At 31.7% G+C, this 20,001-nt stretch overlaps 1 protein-coding gene across 1 annotated transcript in view; it reads right to left on the bottom strand.

The window, feature by feature from the left end:
• Positions 1-125: 125 nt before the first annotated feature.
• LOC130657301 (zinc finger protein 16-like) overlaps positions 126-20,001 on the bottom strand; it is a 29,826-nt gene continuing 9,950 nt past the window's right edge. Inside the window, exons 2-6 of the mRNA XM_057460282.1 lie at positions 9,424-9,522; positions 8,506-8,589; positions 7,086-7,271; positions 6,835-6,889; positions 126-4,884 (exon numbers count right to left, since the gene is read on the bottom strand). Coding sequence (XP_057316265.1) covers positions 3,413-4,884; positions 6,835-6,889; positions 7,086-7,271; positions 8,506-8,589; positions 9,424-9,522 — 1,896 coding nt within the window. The 3' untranslated portion in view covers positions 126-3,412. The remainder of the gene's footprint in view (positions 4,885-6,834; positions 6,890-7,085; positions 7,272-8,505; positions 8,590-9,423; positions 9,523-20,001) is intronic.

Here is a 20,001-nt window from a genome sequence, read left to right as displayed (position 1 = left end):
CCTCTAATTCGAATCTCTATAATTCGAATATTTCTATAATTCGAACAGTTTTTCAGTCTCTTTCTCTCCCTAATTCGAATTTTAGAGTGTAAAGCAATCAAATATTCAACAGTTTTTCAAATAGAGTTTCTCTTTTCTGTAAACTATGAAAATAAAGATTGAATGAAACTTGTGTTATCTTGATTTTAAAATTAAAACGTAATTTCCCTCTGTAATTCGAATTTTCATTCTCTGAAGCTGAAAGTTGGAATTACAGAGACTTTCAATAATTGGAATCTCTCTATAATTTGAACAAAAGATTTTTCCCCGTGGGAATTCGAATTAGGGAGAGCAGACCGAAATTAAATTTTCATTTTTACCCTGAAAATAAAACTTCATGTGGAAACTGGCTTAGTTGGAACACTTGATATTTTAAAAAAAATACTTGGTTTTTCATACAACTTCATTAAAATTAAAATTTCACTCAAGACATTCACTTCCATAAAAAAAACTGTTATTTTTTAAGTATATATGCACCAACATACGACACATACCGAGACAACATAAACACAAAAAAATAACTGAACAGCTTGCATGGCATTGTCTCATGTTCTTATATATGCATATGAACACTTACAGCAAGAGCAAAAAAGAAGTGAAGATGCAGAACTGATGTTTCACGTTACACACCATGGTGTGTAAACAACAACAGAGGTGCAATACTTCACAAAATAAAGAATGATCCTAACCACACATTTATAAATGGTAAAGGATACTTAAAGAGATTTAACATCAAAATAATAACATGTTGCAATAGGTTTGACTACATGTTACTATGGTAACAATCCCACCATCCTAATAATTCTGCTACTAGAGCCAGCTTCTCTCTGAAATCAGATCTTAAGCAAACAAGACAGATCATACTGGATAATCATTACGAAATTTTATTCTCCAATGTTTTTTTTACAACATAGAACCAAAAAAAAAACTATAACAACATTTTACAAAACACATTGGGATATAAACAAAGATTTTAACAAAAATGTTTTCACTTTTTACATATATACAACAAGAAAAACAGAAGTTTGGGGTATTGTATGTTTTTCTGTTAAAGCTTAAAGGGTATTTGAAAAACTGTTTAAAATAGCAACTTACAAATTCTTTTCCATGCCCTTCTTTTAGAATTTAGAAACAGAAAAAAACATAACCCAGAAAAACAGAATAGACACATGTTCAAGTCCACTTAAAATCTAGACCACAAAAAATGATTAGCATACTCGTAGTTGCTTTAGAAGTGTTTTAAGATATACCTTGTAACCAATATTGGCATATTCATAATATACTAACTAGAGAAAAATAAAATATAATAAGAAACTGAAAAAATATAAGTTAAAATAATTATTCTAAAATTGTGACTAAGCCACAGTACCGACATTTTTAAATAACAAAGTTTAACATTCAATATTACATGACATAAAAAATTCATAATACCATAACACCATACCATAAAAGGATTTTAAAACTAATTGGAGACTAAAAAAATCCTGGGTTTTACGCACTTATTAAAAACCTGGAATTTAACTTAGAGGCCATTTGCATGGAACCAAAGTGAAATTCCAAATCGTTGTAAAAAGTATAACATGATGTTTCATTTCATAATTTGAGGGTAACACATGAAATGCTGAATCTTTTGTGGTCGTGACCCTGCACTGAAGAAATACCACCTTTCGCACTGCCGAAAAATTTCATTGAAAGTAAGTAAAATGCCACCAAAAATAGCTTTGAATTTGTTCAAAGTGTCAAGTGTTCAACGAAATAAACTGTGAACAGTGTGACTCAAACTGGTTCACTTCGGGTCTTGGCATATGCATAAAACCCTGCTAAAGTAATCACTCTTCAACTAAAAAAGGCAAAATTTTCCCATTTGTAAAAAAAGATGTTAAATAAGCACAGAGTCTCACTAGGAGCAATTACAGCCTATATACATAACAGTACAAAAAAGAAAAACAATTTATAAACTCTGAATTCTAATTACTAAAATAAATTCCTCTTCTTTCTACATTATGATACAAAAAAGGATATATATATAAAAAATACTACAGATTTATTAAATACATTATTTAAAAGCAGATTCGGCTGTATGTTTTGGGAAATATTTTAGAAGACATGTGTATGTATTGGAACATCATTGGTTACTATTTAGGTGTGTATAATCATGTGTATTTTAACATGATTTAACTCGTTAAAAGCAACACAAAGTGAAAAATACATGTGTAAACAGTTACAAACACTAAAATATTTAAATTTACTTTTTCTGAAGAGATTTGATCTCCAATTTTCGAGAAGTTTTACACATAAAACAAATACTCTCTATCTTAAAGAGATTAAAATATGAATTTTCATACTTGCAATGCACATCAAATTAGCGGTGCAAAAATAAGATACTGCTTAAGCAAATCACGATTTCAAAACTTTTTTACGTTTTTTTTAAAATTCAAACTCGTTCGCATTGGCAAGAAATTACTGATGTCATATATTATTTACACTCCTTCTTTGTTAACATACCGATATTCGACGCAACGTAAGTTGAAAAGAAAGTGATTTAACTTTAAGTTAAGCACTTAACTTCTTCAACTTACTGAAAAGGGTAGCAATTAGTAGAATTTGCATCAACTTGACAAAACTTTTAAACAGTAATTATATGCATATGTTTATAACAGAGCGAACTAGGGCAATTAAATTTGCTAATACTTTTTCTCTGGCAAATTTGTACCTTTCTTCGATGTTAACATCTTATTCATTTTTTGAAGAAGTTCCCAGAGAGCTTATTTGATTTGGGACTTTAAGCATTCGTTTTTTAAGTTATTTTCAAACGACCGCCCCCTTTTGAGGACTGTTCTATTTAAAAGTGTCTACTTTGAAAAAAAGTGGTGCTCATTCAAGGGAATACTTATTAAAAACTTTTCACCAAAAGGGGGGTACTCACTCGTTTAAGGGGGCAATTTACCTAGCAAAGGAGCTCATTTGAGCAAAAACAGTATTGTTAACTGAAAAAGATTTCCCAAGGCTAACCATTATTCAAAAAAAGAGAGATTGGTCACACCGACTTCCAATACATACATATGTTTTCAAATGGATACAATACAAGTTGGTTAAACCAATACCTGACCCACGCATGTGAGTATCGGAACACAACATCAACATCAACATCAACAACAACAACAACAACAACAACAACAACAACATGGCTTAGATGCAGGAATAACTTAGGAATAATAAAATAATATAATATACAATAAAGGTACAATCACCAGAATCATTGGTATCTTTAAGAACCGAAACAAAGATGTATGGCTAATTCAAACAAATACACAGCAGCTCTATACTCAAAGTTACCAGTAAGTTAACTTCAACAGTTTTGTTGACCAATACACTACGTATTAAGTGGACTGGTTGTGTAGTTTTCAGATTTAATATCATTTACCATGGTTGCAGTTGATGCAAGAGAGTCATTCTGGTAGATATTGTTATTGTTTGTTTCAAGAGCCTGTGCTGGCTCATAGTAACATATTTCCTCACTCATATTTGCTTCCACCTCGTCAATATCGCCCTCCTCTGAATCGGAACATGAAGACTCGTCACTTTCATCCTTGACAATTTGGACATGTGGATTGGACATGTTAGCTTGAGCAGTTGCATATTCAGGATCTTCGGAGCCCGCATTTGGAGTTAACTCATCTTGTGCAGTGTAATTTTCGGTGGGTCCTTGAGGTAGCAACTCATCAGATTTAACTTCGTTTATTTTCTCGATAAATTCCTTTGTGATTGGTCTTCTTTCTATCACATAATCAACCAACTCTGGATAACCCTCGCGTATGTGAATTTTTAAGTGATTTTTCAGTCTGCCTTTTCTGTTAAATCCTTTTTCGCACACTGGACAAACAAATGGCTTTTCAGTGGTATGGATAAAGTAATGACGTGACAGGCTTGACTTTCGACTAAATGATTGATGACAAACTTTACACTGGTGTGGACGAAGACCAGAGTGAACTATTTCATGTCTCCTCAAGTGGGTACGATGTGCAAAAGTTTTGTTACAGTCTGTACAGGTGTATGGACGTGTCTTGCTGTGCATGGCTAAATGCCTTGTTAAATGGCCCTTCCTGGAAAAATGTTTTCCGCACTCAGGACATTCAAAAGGTTGTTCATCAGGATGCATACGAACATGTCGAGTTAAATGTGTAATGTGAGAGAATTGCTTATCGCACAAAAAACAAAAATAAGGAGGCAGATTAATGCTCTCAGAGTGACTTTTAATATGCACTAGATAATTCATTTCATTGTCCATAGTTTGACCACAAAATCTACATTTGAATACATGTACAAGCAAGTGCTGTCTGTAGTTTTCATCATTATTAAAACTCTGGTTACACTCTGGACATATATAATAATCAGTTGGGTTCATGTTTGGATGATTGTCTGGAAAGTCATTAGTATGTCCAGGGACATACCTTTCACTATGCAACTCCATGTGAAACCTTAACTTCTGCTCAGAGTCATAATATTGCGCACAAAGTTGACACTTGAAATACTGTTTGTGCTCTCTAGGAGAGTGTAGGTCTGGCTTGTACACTTGGCTCGGGATCATCGGTGCTGCAAATGAGGGTCTTTGCATATTAGGAGGGGATTGTAAAACTGGCAGACCAACAGGTGGGCGACTAATATCTTCTTCGGGTATGACGTCAGCGTGATGAGGAGGCTTACTAGTAACCATGCTAGGTTCAACTGGTGAATGATGCATAGATTTACTTGGTGGCATTCCAGCATTAGAAACACTGATGCGCTCTTGAACGTGTGGACCTGGATATAAGCTATGAGAGCTCGAATGCCTGCTACCAGAGTTTTCTAAAAGAATTAGCAAAATCAGTTAAAACAGTATGATACTATGTTTTGTTTTTGCTTTATAATTCACAAATTTTATCACAAACATTAAAGATTGTTACAATAATCAGATATTGAATGTCCATTACCAATATAACTGTTTTATTATAATACCCAATTGATCCTTGTCCCCCTCCCCCTATTAAATTTAATCTCTACATATTCAGAAATAATAAGTATTTTAAATGTTCACAAACTAAATTAATTGTTTCATTAAATAATAGGGGCAGAATCATCATCATCATCATTCTCGGCTTAACGTCCGTTTTCCATGCTAGCATGGGTTGGACAGGTATATTAATGACCCTCTTCCAATCTGATCTAGACTGTGTTAGATTTAAACTCAACTTCCTCTCTATCAAGTCTGTCCTTATAACCTCCTGCCAAGTCTTTCTCGGTCTGCCTCTGGGCTTTGCCCCAGGAACTATCAAGTCTCTACACTTTCTTACCCAATTATCCTCCTCCATTCTTTCCAAGTGCCCCAGCCAATTCAATCTTCTTATCTGGATAACATCTTTAATTCTACGGAGACTTAGCCTGCTTCTTAGCTCATCTGAACTCTTTCTGTCTCTCAGACTGGCTTTACACATCCACCTAACCATTCTCATATCATTCCTTTCTAAACGGTCAAGATCTTCCTGCTTCACTGCCCATGTCTCACTACCGTACAACATAACACTTCTTACACAGGCCTCATACAACCTACCTTTTACCTCAATTGACAGGACTCTGCTAGTCAATAAAGGAAGTAACTCTCTAAACTTTTTCCAAGCAGAACCTATCCTGCAAGTAACACTTCTTCCAACACCCCCTTCACTGCCCAACATATCACCTAAGTAACAGAAGTTCTTAACTATCTCTAACGAGCCACTGTTGTACATCATTAAAGCTGGAAATACTTCATTCTCTATAATCTCACCCTTGCAACGCTTGCATACAAACTGCATGTCAGCTCTTAACCTTCCACTAATACTACTGCACTTCTTATGTACCCAATGCTTGCAAGTCTGACAAAAAATTGAGTTACTACCAACCCCTTTCCTGCAAACTCCACAAGGCCACTTTCCAACTACAAGGTCACACTTGGCTGCAATGCTACTTATCATGACTTTATACTTTGCTGTGTTAGTCCTTTCTTCCACTTCTCAAACTTTTCAACTAATTCTTCCATCGACTCTGCTATGAGAACCAAATCATCTGCATACAATAACTCCCATGGACAATCTCTTCTGAACTCCATCGACAGCACTTCTAAGACTAGAACAAACAACAAAGGACTAAGTACAGAACCCTGATGTACACCAACATTTACACTAAATTCATCACTAAGTGAATCGTTAATCCTGACACGAGTTCTAGCATTGCTGTACATAGACTGTACCATCGTAACTAGCCACTCATCCACACCTAATTTTCTCATAGCCCACCAAATAACTTTACGTGGCACTCTATCAAAAGCTTTCTCTAAATCTACAAAGGCAAAATAGAGATTCTTTCTCTTTCCCAAATACTTTTCCTGAAGCTGTCTGAGTAAAAATATTGCATCTGCAGGGCCACGCCCTGGAACAAAACCAAATTGCATCTTATCTATATCAATTCTTTCTCTAAGTAACTTATCAATCACTCTTTCAATAACTTTCATTACTTGATCAACCAACTTCAAACCTCTATAGTTACCCCTTTCTAATGCATTACCCTTTCCCTTGAAACAATTCACTATTACACTCGACTGCCACTCACTCGGAATAACACCATCCTTTATAATCTGGTTAGCAAGACTTGTAATAAGCTCAACTCCGATATATACTGTATATGAGAATACTGTGAATTATGAGATAGACAGTTTTGCCTACAAGTATATTTATTAAATATTTATAGTTAATGGTATAATGTTTTATAGAAAAAACTAATTACCACTTTCAGATGCTTTCCTTTTTCGTTCATCTTCACATTCCTGACAACCACTGTCCTATATCAATAAAACAAATCGTTTTTAATACATTTGCTCTTTATTTATTTATTTATTCATTTATTTATTCATTTATTTTTCATTTATATTTATACAGGGTATACATTTCACAAAAAGTCTTTCTTGCAAATGTGTCAGTACAGAGAAAAACAAAAAAAAATAGTTGCGGCTTAAGATCCTTTCAGGTTTAACTCACCGTTCTAGGTCTTGGTGGGAACCCACTGCCTCTTCTGACAATGTATTCTACATCATTTTTGGGTGAATGGAAAGGATTTTGTCGCTTTAATTCCATCAGTTCTGAGTATGCTTTAAAATATAATTCCTTCCATTGGCTTTGACGTTCACGTTCATTTTTCACTTGGTTTTTGAGATAAGTGGTTTCCTTAACAGCAAAAAAAAAAATGTCAGACATTAAAGAAACAAAATTAAAAATATCAATATTACAATGACTCATGATGCTAGCTATCAGTAAGTCAAATACTGTTCCAGTTCTATTTTAAATCAGCTTTAATTGTGAAGGAGAGATTCTTGAGATGTTGTAAATGACAGCATTTAATATTTAAAACCAAAAAAATAAACGCAAAAGCAAGACCAGACCATTTCATTTATTTTCAATAACTCCTTGAGACTTCATTGTTTTCATAGTCATATTATTTAACAAGTAGAGGGTTTAGATCAAAACTTTCAAATTGGAGGACCTGTTGTTGGCCACGCTGTACCGTTTTGTGTGGGGTAATCATGATATCATAATTCATGCAGAAAAATTAAATCTTTAGGTCGTTGAATATGAAGACAAAAATCCTGTTAAACAACTTTAAGTTAAAGTTTAACATCACTTATAACCTTTGATTCTATTTTAAAGAAAACCTCTTTGAATGGACCCCACGTAGGAAAATAATGGATTCTAAGTGTCTTTCAGTTGGATTAAATATAAATGAGCGAAACAATTTTTTCTCGTTAGCTGTGTTTAACGTTGTGTTTAAATTACGTGGTTGCAGCCGCCTTCACTATGTGATCCACTATGGTGATCAGAGAATGACGGAAAACACAGGTTATTATGACAAATACAATGGTAGAAATTAACAACACAGTGGTTTTTTAGACATAAAACAACTACGCTACATAAAGATTAATCTACTTAGGATTCCTGGTTAAACCAAGTAATTTAAATTAGTTTTCAAATATTGGAACACTTGGAAACAGCCACATACAAGTATTTGGATTGATTATTTCTAACAAAGAAATGCGAAGTAAGCAAATCCTTTAAAAGAAACACATTAACCCACTGAGGTTTGGAATTGATTTTAATGTGCACCATAAGTGCCATGTGTCTGCATAACTACGACATACAACTTTTATGGTTGATGACTAATAGCTTTAAAATGCATGAATGCCTTTTCCCCCACAATTCTTTGTGGAGGAAAAGCTTATTGCTCATGGCTATTTCTTTCGTTCAAATTTCTGTACATAAGTTTAAAAACTTTAAGCAAGTCTTTATTGGGCGAACTTACTAAACCAAATACTAAATGAATTCCTTAGCTATTGTTTAGTGGCATGAGTATATAATACAAATTATTCACAAATCATTATGGCCAGAAATATAGTATAATACATACCACATCGAATTCTGTCCTACATTTGTGGATCATTGCTTCTAGTTGATGGTTCTCAGACACTAGTATTTTACATCTGTTTTCCAACTAAAATAATTATAGCTGTGTGAGTGACTCCTAATCATTACAATACTCAAAACTTTTGCTTCTTTCATTGAATAATACTAAATTTAATTTATGCTATAAAAATGGCTGATTCATTTCCTAACCTTATTGAAAGGAAAGGTGGATTTCATCGAAGGGTATGTTCTTTTTGTGTTCTACAACATTCAACAATCAAATTTTAGTCCTAGTTGTCAATGACTCTTTAACCAGTTTACCAGCAAAATTTTTGATAACAGCATCTTATTATCTTTAAGTTCTCAGACGTCTAATATAACCAGTTTACCAGAAATGCTGATGTCAGTAAAAAATAATCTCCTTTAGGATACTTTTAATCTTTATTCCCTTACGTGTAATGCTGATATATCAAAAACTAACCGAAATGTTTCTATAAATGCTCCCCCTCCTCTGAAGGAAAAAAATTGTGTCTTGTTTTTTGTTTGTTTTTCCTTTCAATTTTTTTTTAAAAAAAAATTCTTTTGCACTTTTATGTGGACCATTTCTTAAATTAAATTAAATTAAAAGAGACAATATCAGACAAATTTGAGATATTTATAGAGACAAGCATCATAGAAAATATTAAAAAAAACTGTCTAAGTAGCTTGTAAAAAATATTCCAGATATGTAGTCCTAAAATTGTCCATATTAAATATATCAAAAGTGTTGATAAAATGAGCTGTACTCTGTACCAATTTGTAACTATAAAACCTTTTTTCTGGAAATGTCTAGGTATCAATGAAGATTGCTTCTAAAGTTGACTCTATGTTGGAAATAATAGTGAGAAAAACTATGAATAACCGTAAAGAAAAATACACCTACTTCTTCAACGATATTTGACATCCTCATTGCGTCTTCTCTCCAACGAGCTGTATTATTACTTTGTTCTTTAAATACACCATCTTTGGGCTCATTATATCCCTAAAAGAACAAACATCCTAATATATATACATTTCCTAAAGAAATGCAACATATAATTATCTTAAACAAAAGGTCATATCACTTTATATATATTTTGTCAGAAGTACTGCTAAATGCACTTCATGCATAGCTCATTAACGGTCGACATGTTGTTAACCTTGGAGATTAATCCTCCTAATCATAGAAATTAATTAATAAAATAATTAGAAGAAATAAGCTGGACATTCATAAACAGTGGGAAGTCGTAGCTTTAAAAGTGCTCAACCAACCTCCCACGCAGTATAAACTGCATGTTTTATGACAAGATTTCACAATGAGAATAAAAAATTTTTAGTCCAGATGTTTTCAAAAACAAAACTTTATAAAAATGCTTTATAAAATCTCCACTGCTGCTTTTAATGAACGTAAAAGATTTACAGCAATAATAATAATAATACTTAAAAGAATAACCAACGATTTAATAAAATAACTTACTTTTTTACTCAAAAACCTTTAAAAAACTAACCCAGTCTGCTATTTACCTTTAGGCTGGCTACTATAAATCAGAATTGACAGAGGACCATGCATTAAATATATCAACACCTATTTAACTACTTACATGTTTATTCACTTATCTCTGCCCATTTTTAAAAGATGCATACAGCCCTTAAGCATTCTTTTGAAATGTATTAATAAACTTGTATGAGTTGCTGAGTAACTGTCTTTTAAAATGTTTAATAAAACGGATCTTTATTTGGGCATGAATAAAGACACAACTAGTAAGAATAGAATTTTTTTTTCCTTTGCTTCAAATGTACGACCTTTCCCTAGAAAGTATAGCATATGTCCACTAGGAATAAAACTTGTTATAAGCGCTTTAAATTTAAAAAAATATAAAATTCATAAATATTTTTAAATAAAGTAATTGATTCATCAAGTACATAGATTTTAACTTCAAAGTTCTTGTTAAAAAAACCCATCTTTTTTAATTTTGTAATAGAGTCAATTAGGTAATAAACTACTAGCCCATCTGTCATGTAAAACCACATATTTCGCAACAAGATTTAAACATGGCAGCCATTAAAGATTTGACACGGAAGTATAGTAATATTTATACGACACTTTATTCAGTTAAATGAAATCTAAGTGGAATTTAGCGTATTTCTCCACATACTAGTTTTCATTATGATTTTACTGTGAAAAGACAAGACACAATGAGTTTTGTATAGGATATCTGCAGTGAATATATAGTAAGGAGGAATTCCACTTTAATCCAAATTTTAAATGAGAAACTTTGACTTGTTATACTTTTTTATAATGAAAAGAATTTTTAAATTTTTTAGATAATTTTAATGCAGTATCTTAGTAACTACTATTTAAAAGGAGAAGAGTATAAAAGAGTTGCTTAAAAAGCAGCAATGGTATAACCACAAAAATGATGACAGTGTAAAGGTTTTCTGATGATCCTCCCAATTGAACAATAGCATGCTTTATAAGTCAAGGTTGACCACAAACGAGAAATTAACTACAATAAGGGCACCATCATCAAATTTTAAACTAATTATCTTGCTTAATGACGGTAAAAAGAAATCCAAAAATGAGCCATAAAGTAGCTCTTTTCAAGAAACATTGCACAATTTTTTTCTTTGTGAAACAAAGATGTGGATTCCAACGTGGATACAAAATTTTAAAAAAATAATTAGCCTTTTTCTGATAAATGCAAACAATATATTACATCTTCGCACCAGCATGTGGCAATCAAATAATTTTAATTATCCCTCACCATACATCATTATAATTTCATGTGAAATAAAATGCTTTGTGATTTGATTGTGTTAAACAAACAAACGTTTGGTGATATAATAGCAGGAAGCAAGGTTTGCTAGAGTACAGTCCCTAATGTCACATTGTGTAAAGAAATGTGCGAAGAAAATAAATACTGTAAGCCACCAAATAAAGTTTCTTTACATACAAACATTAAAAAAGAATAAATGCTAGGCCATTTAGCAATTCATCCAGGATCAAACCCACCCCGCCCTCCACTTATAAGATGTTTTTCAAATTAACTACTTCAGGGATTTTTTTAAAAGCTTTTTTTTTATTTTCTGCTATATATTTTTTAACCACACAGACACATAAAATTTGTAAGCACAATTAGAAAGAATGTAAAATATACATAAAAATGGCATTGCCAAATATATAACATTATGGAAAGGAAAGTATCTAAAAGTAACCACATAACTTGTTACAAAAAGATCTATCATAAATTGTCAGAAATTCTATTAGAAATGCTTATATTTCAAGGTTTTGACAGGCATTTCAAGTTTTTCATGTTCATCTCTGATTTCAAGAACCTCTCTGATTCCCAGGTTCTCAAAAGCTAAAAAACAGCCTGGACATTGCATTTAAAGTTCAGGTAAATTTCCCCAAAACAAGACTTCATCTAGACCAGATCAAATTTTAAACATAATCCGTGACCTTCTCGAACTTAGCAAAAACAAAAACAAACAAACATAGCACAGAGAACAAACAAACTAACAAATCTTTGCTCTAAAATAGTTCTCAGTTTTATTGGTTTATTTAATTGATTGCTTCCTATTTTTAACAAAGTTTTTAATTAAAAGTGTCCACCATATTCAGTAAGCACTCATACACTATGCAAAAAAACAAAGCAAAGCTAAAAAAAGCGATGCTAGGTGCTGTTTTATCTTAGTTTTTTCTGAAAAAAAAACATGAAAAAAAACAATTAAAAACCAACATTAACTGGTAAGAGATAATAAACAAAGCCTTAAAGTCCATTATACCAATGGGGAGAAAGTAACATAACATAAGTGTAAAATCAGGGAATTTATGTTTTTATATTCTAAGCACAGAAAAAGAAAGCATGATATGAAGATGATTTTACAGTTTTGTTTCTTATTCTTGTTCTCATGGGTCATTGAGGTCTTTACTAGATTTGTTATAGGGGATATATTTTTATAACGTTATAACGTTAGACATAGAAAAAATGAGATAGACATGTTAGTAAAAAAAGTATAGCCAAGATCTTTATCATTCTTCTGCACTTTATCACAACAACATCCGTTCTGCAAAGCACATACATTAACGGGGAGAGTAAAGTTAACAAAGTCCTTACTCCTGAGTCCAGGATTCATGCAAAAATTTGAAAATGGGAGCATCATTGCGAAAACCAATAAAAACAGATTATCCATTAGTAATTTATTTCTCTTGTTGTCTATTTATGTTGTATTACTTGACTCTCCGTCTATGAGCTAAAGATGATAATTGCCATTAGCAACTAGCAAATTCTTATATATTTTTCTATGAATTACCTGGAAGAGTTTTTTGAGATATTTTTACTTTACAAATGTGATAAATACTTTAAACTTCACCCCTTAATCCACTAACAAACTATGTTTTCTTAAAAAAGAAAGACACTTGTTGAGAGCTGCATATTTACAGATTTATAGTATACCACTTTCCCCATGTATTTTAAAGTTGTTGTCCCTTCAAACTTTATCCTGAAAAAAGCAACAATTAAACATTAAACCTTTTACACTTTGTAATTGTAAACAAGGAAAAAAGAATGTTTTTATATACGAGAAAATGATGCAACCTGAAAAACTGCTTTTTAATTTATAAATTGGAAAATAAATTTCAGGATTTTAATTTCTAAAAATTTGCTGCAGTAAAGTTTTACAGACTCATCAGTTCATTTAAATAAACACTGTACCAAGAATTACATTCAAAATAACATAAAAATCACATAACATTACCAAATGTCCATTCATAAGTGGTGCTCTGAACAATATTGATCTCATCATAATGCTACAATCAAAGTGTCTGAGTGCTAAAAAATGTGAAACTTTAACCTCTACGCAATCTCTCGATGAAACATCACAGTAAAACAAAAAGTGCAACACGCTAAGATGCCCACCACAACTGAATGGATTCTACAATGATGCTATTTAAAAATAGAAAATTACCCTTGTTCACCATTGGTTAAATACAGCTCATTAAGGTTTTTTTATATGAAATGGATAAGAATGCCATTAAGGGCAGGCTAATGGGTTAAAACAAACGCCAGCATGGTAGCACAATACAGGAAGAGGATAAAATACAACAACTTGAATTTGTTTGCACACTTTATTTTGTCTCAGACAGTAAAATACTTTCATTATGGCTCTTCAACATTTTTTCAGAAACCTTGAGCACCTTTAAAGATATCACGCTAACTTATGCTTTTTCAATAATGACCTCGATGATCATCAAAAATTGAATTTGAACACAAAACACTGGCCAGCATGGGTTTGTGGATAGGTTGTGAAATAGTTACATGAGGTAAGCAAGTAAGCAAGATATTGAGAAAATGTGACTTTAATTATAGTTTCTAAAATGGTTATAATTACTAGATTCATAGCAACAATTTTGTACTCATAAAACATTTGAAAAACATTTTTTTGGAAAAAAAATTTCATAAAGCTATTTGAAGAATGCACCAACTCTCTCAAGCAATGATAAAATAGAAAGTGAATAATTTCAGCTCAAGAACATAACATAACATCACATGAAAAAAACATTATGTTATTGCATATTATAACTAGCGTACCCTTAAAATATACAAAATCATTAGTAATTGTTATCGTAGTTATAATTAGAAAGCAAACAATTTTCCACAAAATTAGAAAGGAGATGATCAGGAGCAAAAATTAAAGTGATGAAACAACAACAAAAGATTTCTAATGGTTAAAAACTTTTTTAGGCAAGTGGGACTTCCTTTGCTAATATTAACCAAGTTAATACCAAAAAAGCACAAAAAAATCATTTGATGAACTATTCACAAGAGTTTCCGTGCAAAGCACAAAATTATATTTTTAGTTAAACAATATATACTTCAGCTTTGTGTAGATTTTTTTTTTGCAAAAAAAGATTAGTAAAAACTAGTCGATAAAGTCCGTGGAGAAATCCACTTAGGCAGAAGAAAAATGAAAAAATAGGTTGTTTTAATTTTTTTGGTGACGACAGCAGTGCAGATAGAAAAAAAAATTGGCGAAATTTAGTTTATTTGTTGCCTGTAATATGTAGACCTTAAACTGCTGATCAAGAAAATATATATGATCATGTGCTTTTGATGAGCTGTTAATGAGATATAAGGGTTTAAAGTTTTGCTGACGTCAGCAAAGACCTGCTAAGATACTAAAACTTTTTTTTTAGAAATTTGTACACCTGTTGCCTTCAACACATAGATCTTGAAACACTGATCAAGAAAATGTATAGGATCATGTATCTTTGACAAACAGTTGCAGAGATGTTAGGGTTTGAAGGTTTTTTGATGACGTCGTCAGGTTTAGGAAACTTACCCATATTGGTCTCAGGTAGTTACCCACACGGTAAAAAATCATTGACGTCACCACCTCGTTTCTAAGTTATTTGGGCTCAAAGTTTTAGGTGCACTGTAATGGCTTCATTAATTTAATATAGGATATTGACGTTAAAGTAGTGTTATTGACGTCGCGCCGTAACGTCAGAAAACTTAACATATTAGACATGCATTTTTCGGCAACATTAAAGGAAAATGAGCACATTCACTTTGCCTGTTACAGACAGACACAGTCTCCGTATTATAAGAGATAGTTGATCTATATTGTTAAGATCCATATTGTTAAAATTATTAATTACAGCTAAGCTTTAAAATGTCGAGTTAATGTGTTCCAACTGTTTTATCCTTGTACACACATTCTCTAGATGAGGCTAAAATTCTTTCACTTTATTGCTAAGAGATAAAAAATAAAAGTGGAAATGATGAAAGCTAGCACACAGAGGATATAGCCACCCACTTTGATAAATGTGTTATAATCCCAGTAGCTTATGTGTTAGCCCCCACACAAGTCATGGTAATAATAGTAATACTCAATTTAGTTATGAAATCTAATAGGGTTAGTGATTACACAATCTACCTCAGCTTAAACTGTTTTCACGACTTGCTTGTTTCAACACCACTGTTTTGTTAGTATGCCTGAGTTCTTAAATGTCTTCCATTTTATTTCATTGACTTACATTGCTCTTCTTTAAGCATGACTTTTTGGCCATTTTTGCTAATTAGCTAATTAGATCAATACAATTGCAAATAAAACATCAAAATTCTAAATCTATTTGCAGTCCTAATCATCATTTTTATTTCTTTTACTAAAGCGTGACCAACAAACTTTATTCCTGCTCGCCTAGAGCCATTATCACAGGACTGCAATGGTATTATGACTTGGGAAATCCTAGAGATAGACACATACACAACAATTGCCTTACATTCTTAGTTTGTTTACATTCTCTTCTAATATATATATTTTTTTTTTGAATTCTCAAAAATAAAAACTCCAAATGATTAACCCTTTTTATAAAGTCTTAAAATTGGTGACCTAGATGTTTGAAATAGTAAAGCTAAAAACCCGTAATAATTTGTCCTTTTAAGGAAATGATAACAAGAGATGATTAAATTTAAACACAGAGTTGATCATCCAGGCCAATCCATACAGGTTATTTGATGACAATGACTTCATTTTTGTTCTTAAATAGAGTTTGAGGAAGCTAAAGTTTAATTACATACGAAAAGATGAAATAACAGTGTCAATGCAAATTAAAAAGGCTGCCCCCTGCATTCCACAATAAACAGTTTTGCCTGATCAGATAACATTGCACCAATATTATGTGGCTACAACCTTTTATAACTATTTCAACAGGTTTATTAAAATGTTCATTAATTTTTAATGACCAAAATTACTAAAAATATCTAACTTTGTGTATGAGACATAAAAGAGAAATTAAATTATAAAAAAGAAGAGTGCTTAACAACTGGCATATCACTTTATACTTGCATGAGAAAGTGAAGATTTAACGGCATTTTTAAAAAAAAGAAAATGTATCAAATTTTTCATCATTCCCTCTATTTTTTATATATTCTGCATTACAAAAATTCATGATAAAGTTTAATGTAAATTTTCTCTGTCCTTTTGTTATTTCAATGCATGTTTCGTTGAGTGATAATCTTTGAATTGTAGAAAAGTTGCGCAAATTTATAATAAAAAAGAACTTGAAACAGAAGGGCTGGGAGAAATACGTAATCTAGTAGCATAGTGTATTTCTTTCCGCATTTGCATCTTAAAAGCAGAACATATTTGCTTCTGTAACTGTAATAAAAAAGGTTTTGTGGCACAATAAATTGTTTCTGTTTTTCAGTTACATTTAAAAAACAGTTAATTATGTTCGCGCAACACAACCGAATCCTGTGCAGTAGGATCATTATTTTGAACATGGAATCGCCACACTAAGCTCAGAACGTCCAGTCAGTATTAATCTTTTTCCTGACATTTTTCTTATTTCTAAAATCTAATCCTTGCGAATATTTTGAAAAATAAATTGTATTAATTAATCATTTTAACCTAGAATTTCTTGATATTTTGCTAACATATAAAAAAAAATGCCGATATTCCTAGCTTTTTTCTGACATTTTATATACTCATGATGCACTAGTATTACAACAACACTAAATGTTTGAAATTACAACAGGTTTCGGAAGCTGGTGACTACAGTACATAAAATCTTTGCCTAGACATCCAATTCATTCATCTCAATAAATAAATATTTTTTTTGCTTAAAAAAGTTAGAGGATGCTTGTGAAAATTCTAAAAATAAAGACATTTTAAGTAGATTCCAGGACATTCTCCAAATATCATGGTTTTTACAGGAAAGATCAACTTCTATTGTTTTTCTACTTTCACCACCAAGATTACCCCAAACTTGAAAACAAAAGATGTAAAACCAAACAGTAAAAAAAATGCATTAATTTTTCCCTGTACAAAGCAGATTCCAAATAAACTATTTTTAAATTTAAGTGGATTTCATATCATGTTCCAAATACCGTAGTTTACAATATCTCAACGTAAAAAAACCGCATCTGCGTCATAAACACGCCTTTTGGTTTTTCACCTCAATTAAACATCCATTTTGAAGAAATCCTTTCCACTTGATAGTGCAGGTAAACAGCTTAAAGTGACTTTAAAAATTAAAGTCAAAAACATTATTTTAGGTAAACATGCATCTTCGTTTTATCAAAATGTTTAAGTTTTATTCAAGACATTCCTTCTTCTGAACATTATTATTGCAAAGTTCTTACCTAAATTTTGTTCATTTCAGCAACAAAATTTTTTTTAAGTGTAAAGAAGAGAATGTAAGCCTGGAGTTATGAAATAAAAGGTTGTATAATGCTACAACTATAAAATAAACACAAGTGTACCATACCAACATCAAAATAAACATGCATTGTTGCCACTGCCAAGCCACACAGGATGCTTTTTTTAATATGTATGTTCTGTTTTAAAAACCCAGACCAGTAATAGTGCCCGCACCTTTTCCTGGGACATGTAAGAGAATCAATTAGTTTTTTGTATGTTGACATGGCTTCTTTTGTGAACAACAAAAAGGATGTCAATATCAACATAAAAAAAATCAACTGATAAACACTTAATTATGACAATTTTTTTTAGTTAAACTGTTGGAATTCTTTTTTACTTTTCCTAATTTAGTAGTGAGACATGGGCAGTGAAGCAGAAAGATCTTGACCGTTTAGAAAGGAATGATATGAGAATGGTTAGGTGGATGTGTAACGCCAGTCTGAGAGACAGAAAGAGTTCAGATGAGCTAAGAAGCAGGCTAAGTATCCGTAGAATTAAAGATGTTATCCAGATAAGAAGATTGAATTGGCTTGGGCACTTAGAAAGAATGGAGGGGGGATAATTGGGTAAGAAAGTGTAGAGACTTAATAGTTCCTTGGGCAAAGCCCAGAGGCAGACTGAGAAAGACTTGGCAGGAGGTTATAAGGACAGTCTTGATACAGAAGAAGTTGAGTTTAGATCTAACACAGTCTAGATCAGGTTGGAAAGGGTCATTAATATACCCCGTCCAACCCATGCTAGCATGGAAAACAGACGTTAAGCCGAGAATGATGATAATGATGATACAGAAGTATAAATTTTAGGGTCTACTTTACTATGATCTTCCAGTTATGCCTAATATGATACTAAACTAATACTTCTCAGAGTACATACCTGTAAAATTTTGTATCTACAATACTTTAAGACATCATTTGACATATTTTAACTACACATTCATTAGGCTCGTTTCAATACCAATTACTCCTTGGTGGCAATATTGTCACAGTCAATGATCTCTTTATATGGGTTTAGAAAGTATAATCATTCCCGAATAGGAGGGACGCTTAGATATATCTATCTATCTACCTAGATATATGCACCAGCAACATAGCGATTATAATTGAATATATTTCAACAGCATTAATTAGCGTTATCCATCTTTGCATATATTTTTGATAAACAAAGTTTAAGAAATAAATTTTCAGCTCCAAAGTTTCAAAATGTGTTGTTATTTATGCATGTTTAGCATCTTTTACGTTGCTTTAGAAAGTTACCAGACCTTTTTTTCATTTTTAGAAAAACTGCGAGAATGATAAAAACATTCTGAAATTCCATTTTAACAACACTTTATTAAACAAGTATAAAGTTTAGAGATCAGTTTACAAGTTAATTTCACACATTTTAAAACAACAAAAAAATGAAACTTAAGCTTCTATGTTTATTTCAGGATTAGGACATCAGGACTGTACATTACCACACCTGCCTGCACTTACACCTTTGCCATCCATTCACACGTCATTTAAAAAATATACAACTCCATTAAAATTGGTGTCACGTTACTTGACAAAGGATTGTGATTTCATGCTATTCAATTGTAGATCATCCATTTTCTCCTTGCTACAACAAGTTATTTAATTTACTGTGCATTTTATGTTCATCTAACCTTACTTTTAAACACAGAAATGTTTTCAATGATGCATAAACTGTGACAAGATTATACTTTAGACAAAGTAATGTTTTCTTTGTTTCATCTCACTTTTTTGATTTAATTTTTGATTATTATTTTGGAAATATTATTTCTTAAATATTACATATCATGCTATTAATAGCACATAATAAATGTTAAATGTCATAAGAAGTACTCCTGAAAGCATGTCTCATGTCTAAAACACCTGATGTATACTCTTAGCTTTAAACCTTTCATATTTATGTGGATTTTCAAGAAAAGAAAATTTTTCAAGATTTTAGATTAGATTTTAGGCTTTTAATGTCTTACCCTAACTCTTTAATTCGTTAGAAATTAATAACAAATTATACAAAATATATTCCAACTACATCACATTTTTAAAATATTGGGTGAATTTAACATGTTATCATTGCTTCACTAGGTGTAGAACTAAAGAAGAAGTCTAGATCCTGTCAAAATATTTATTTCAACCACAAAGGATCCAAGGTCCCTAGAAATTCAGAATCTTTACCAAAAGCCAAAGAAAACATTCACACTAATCTGAAAAACCTTAATAAAAATTGAAAACACACATTATTTTGTTTCAAGAAAGATCAATATTATTTATTG

The sequence above is a fragment of the Hydractinia symbiolongicarpus genome, chromosome 9, assembly GCF_029227915.1.
Source record: "Hydractinia symbiolongicarpus strain clone_291-10 chromosome 9, HSymV2.1, whole genome shotgun sequence".
NCBI classification, from domain to species: Eukaryota; Metazoa; Cnidaria; class Hydrozoa; order Anthoathecata; family Hydractiniidae; genus Hydractinia; species Hydractinia symbiolongicarpus.
This window is presented reverse-complemented; position numbering and strand designations above follow the sequence as displayed.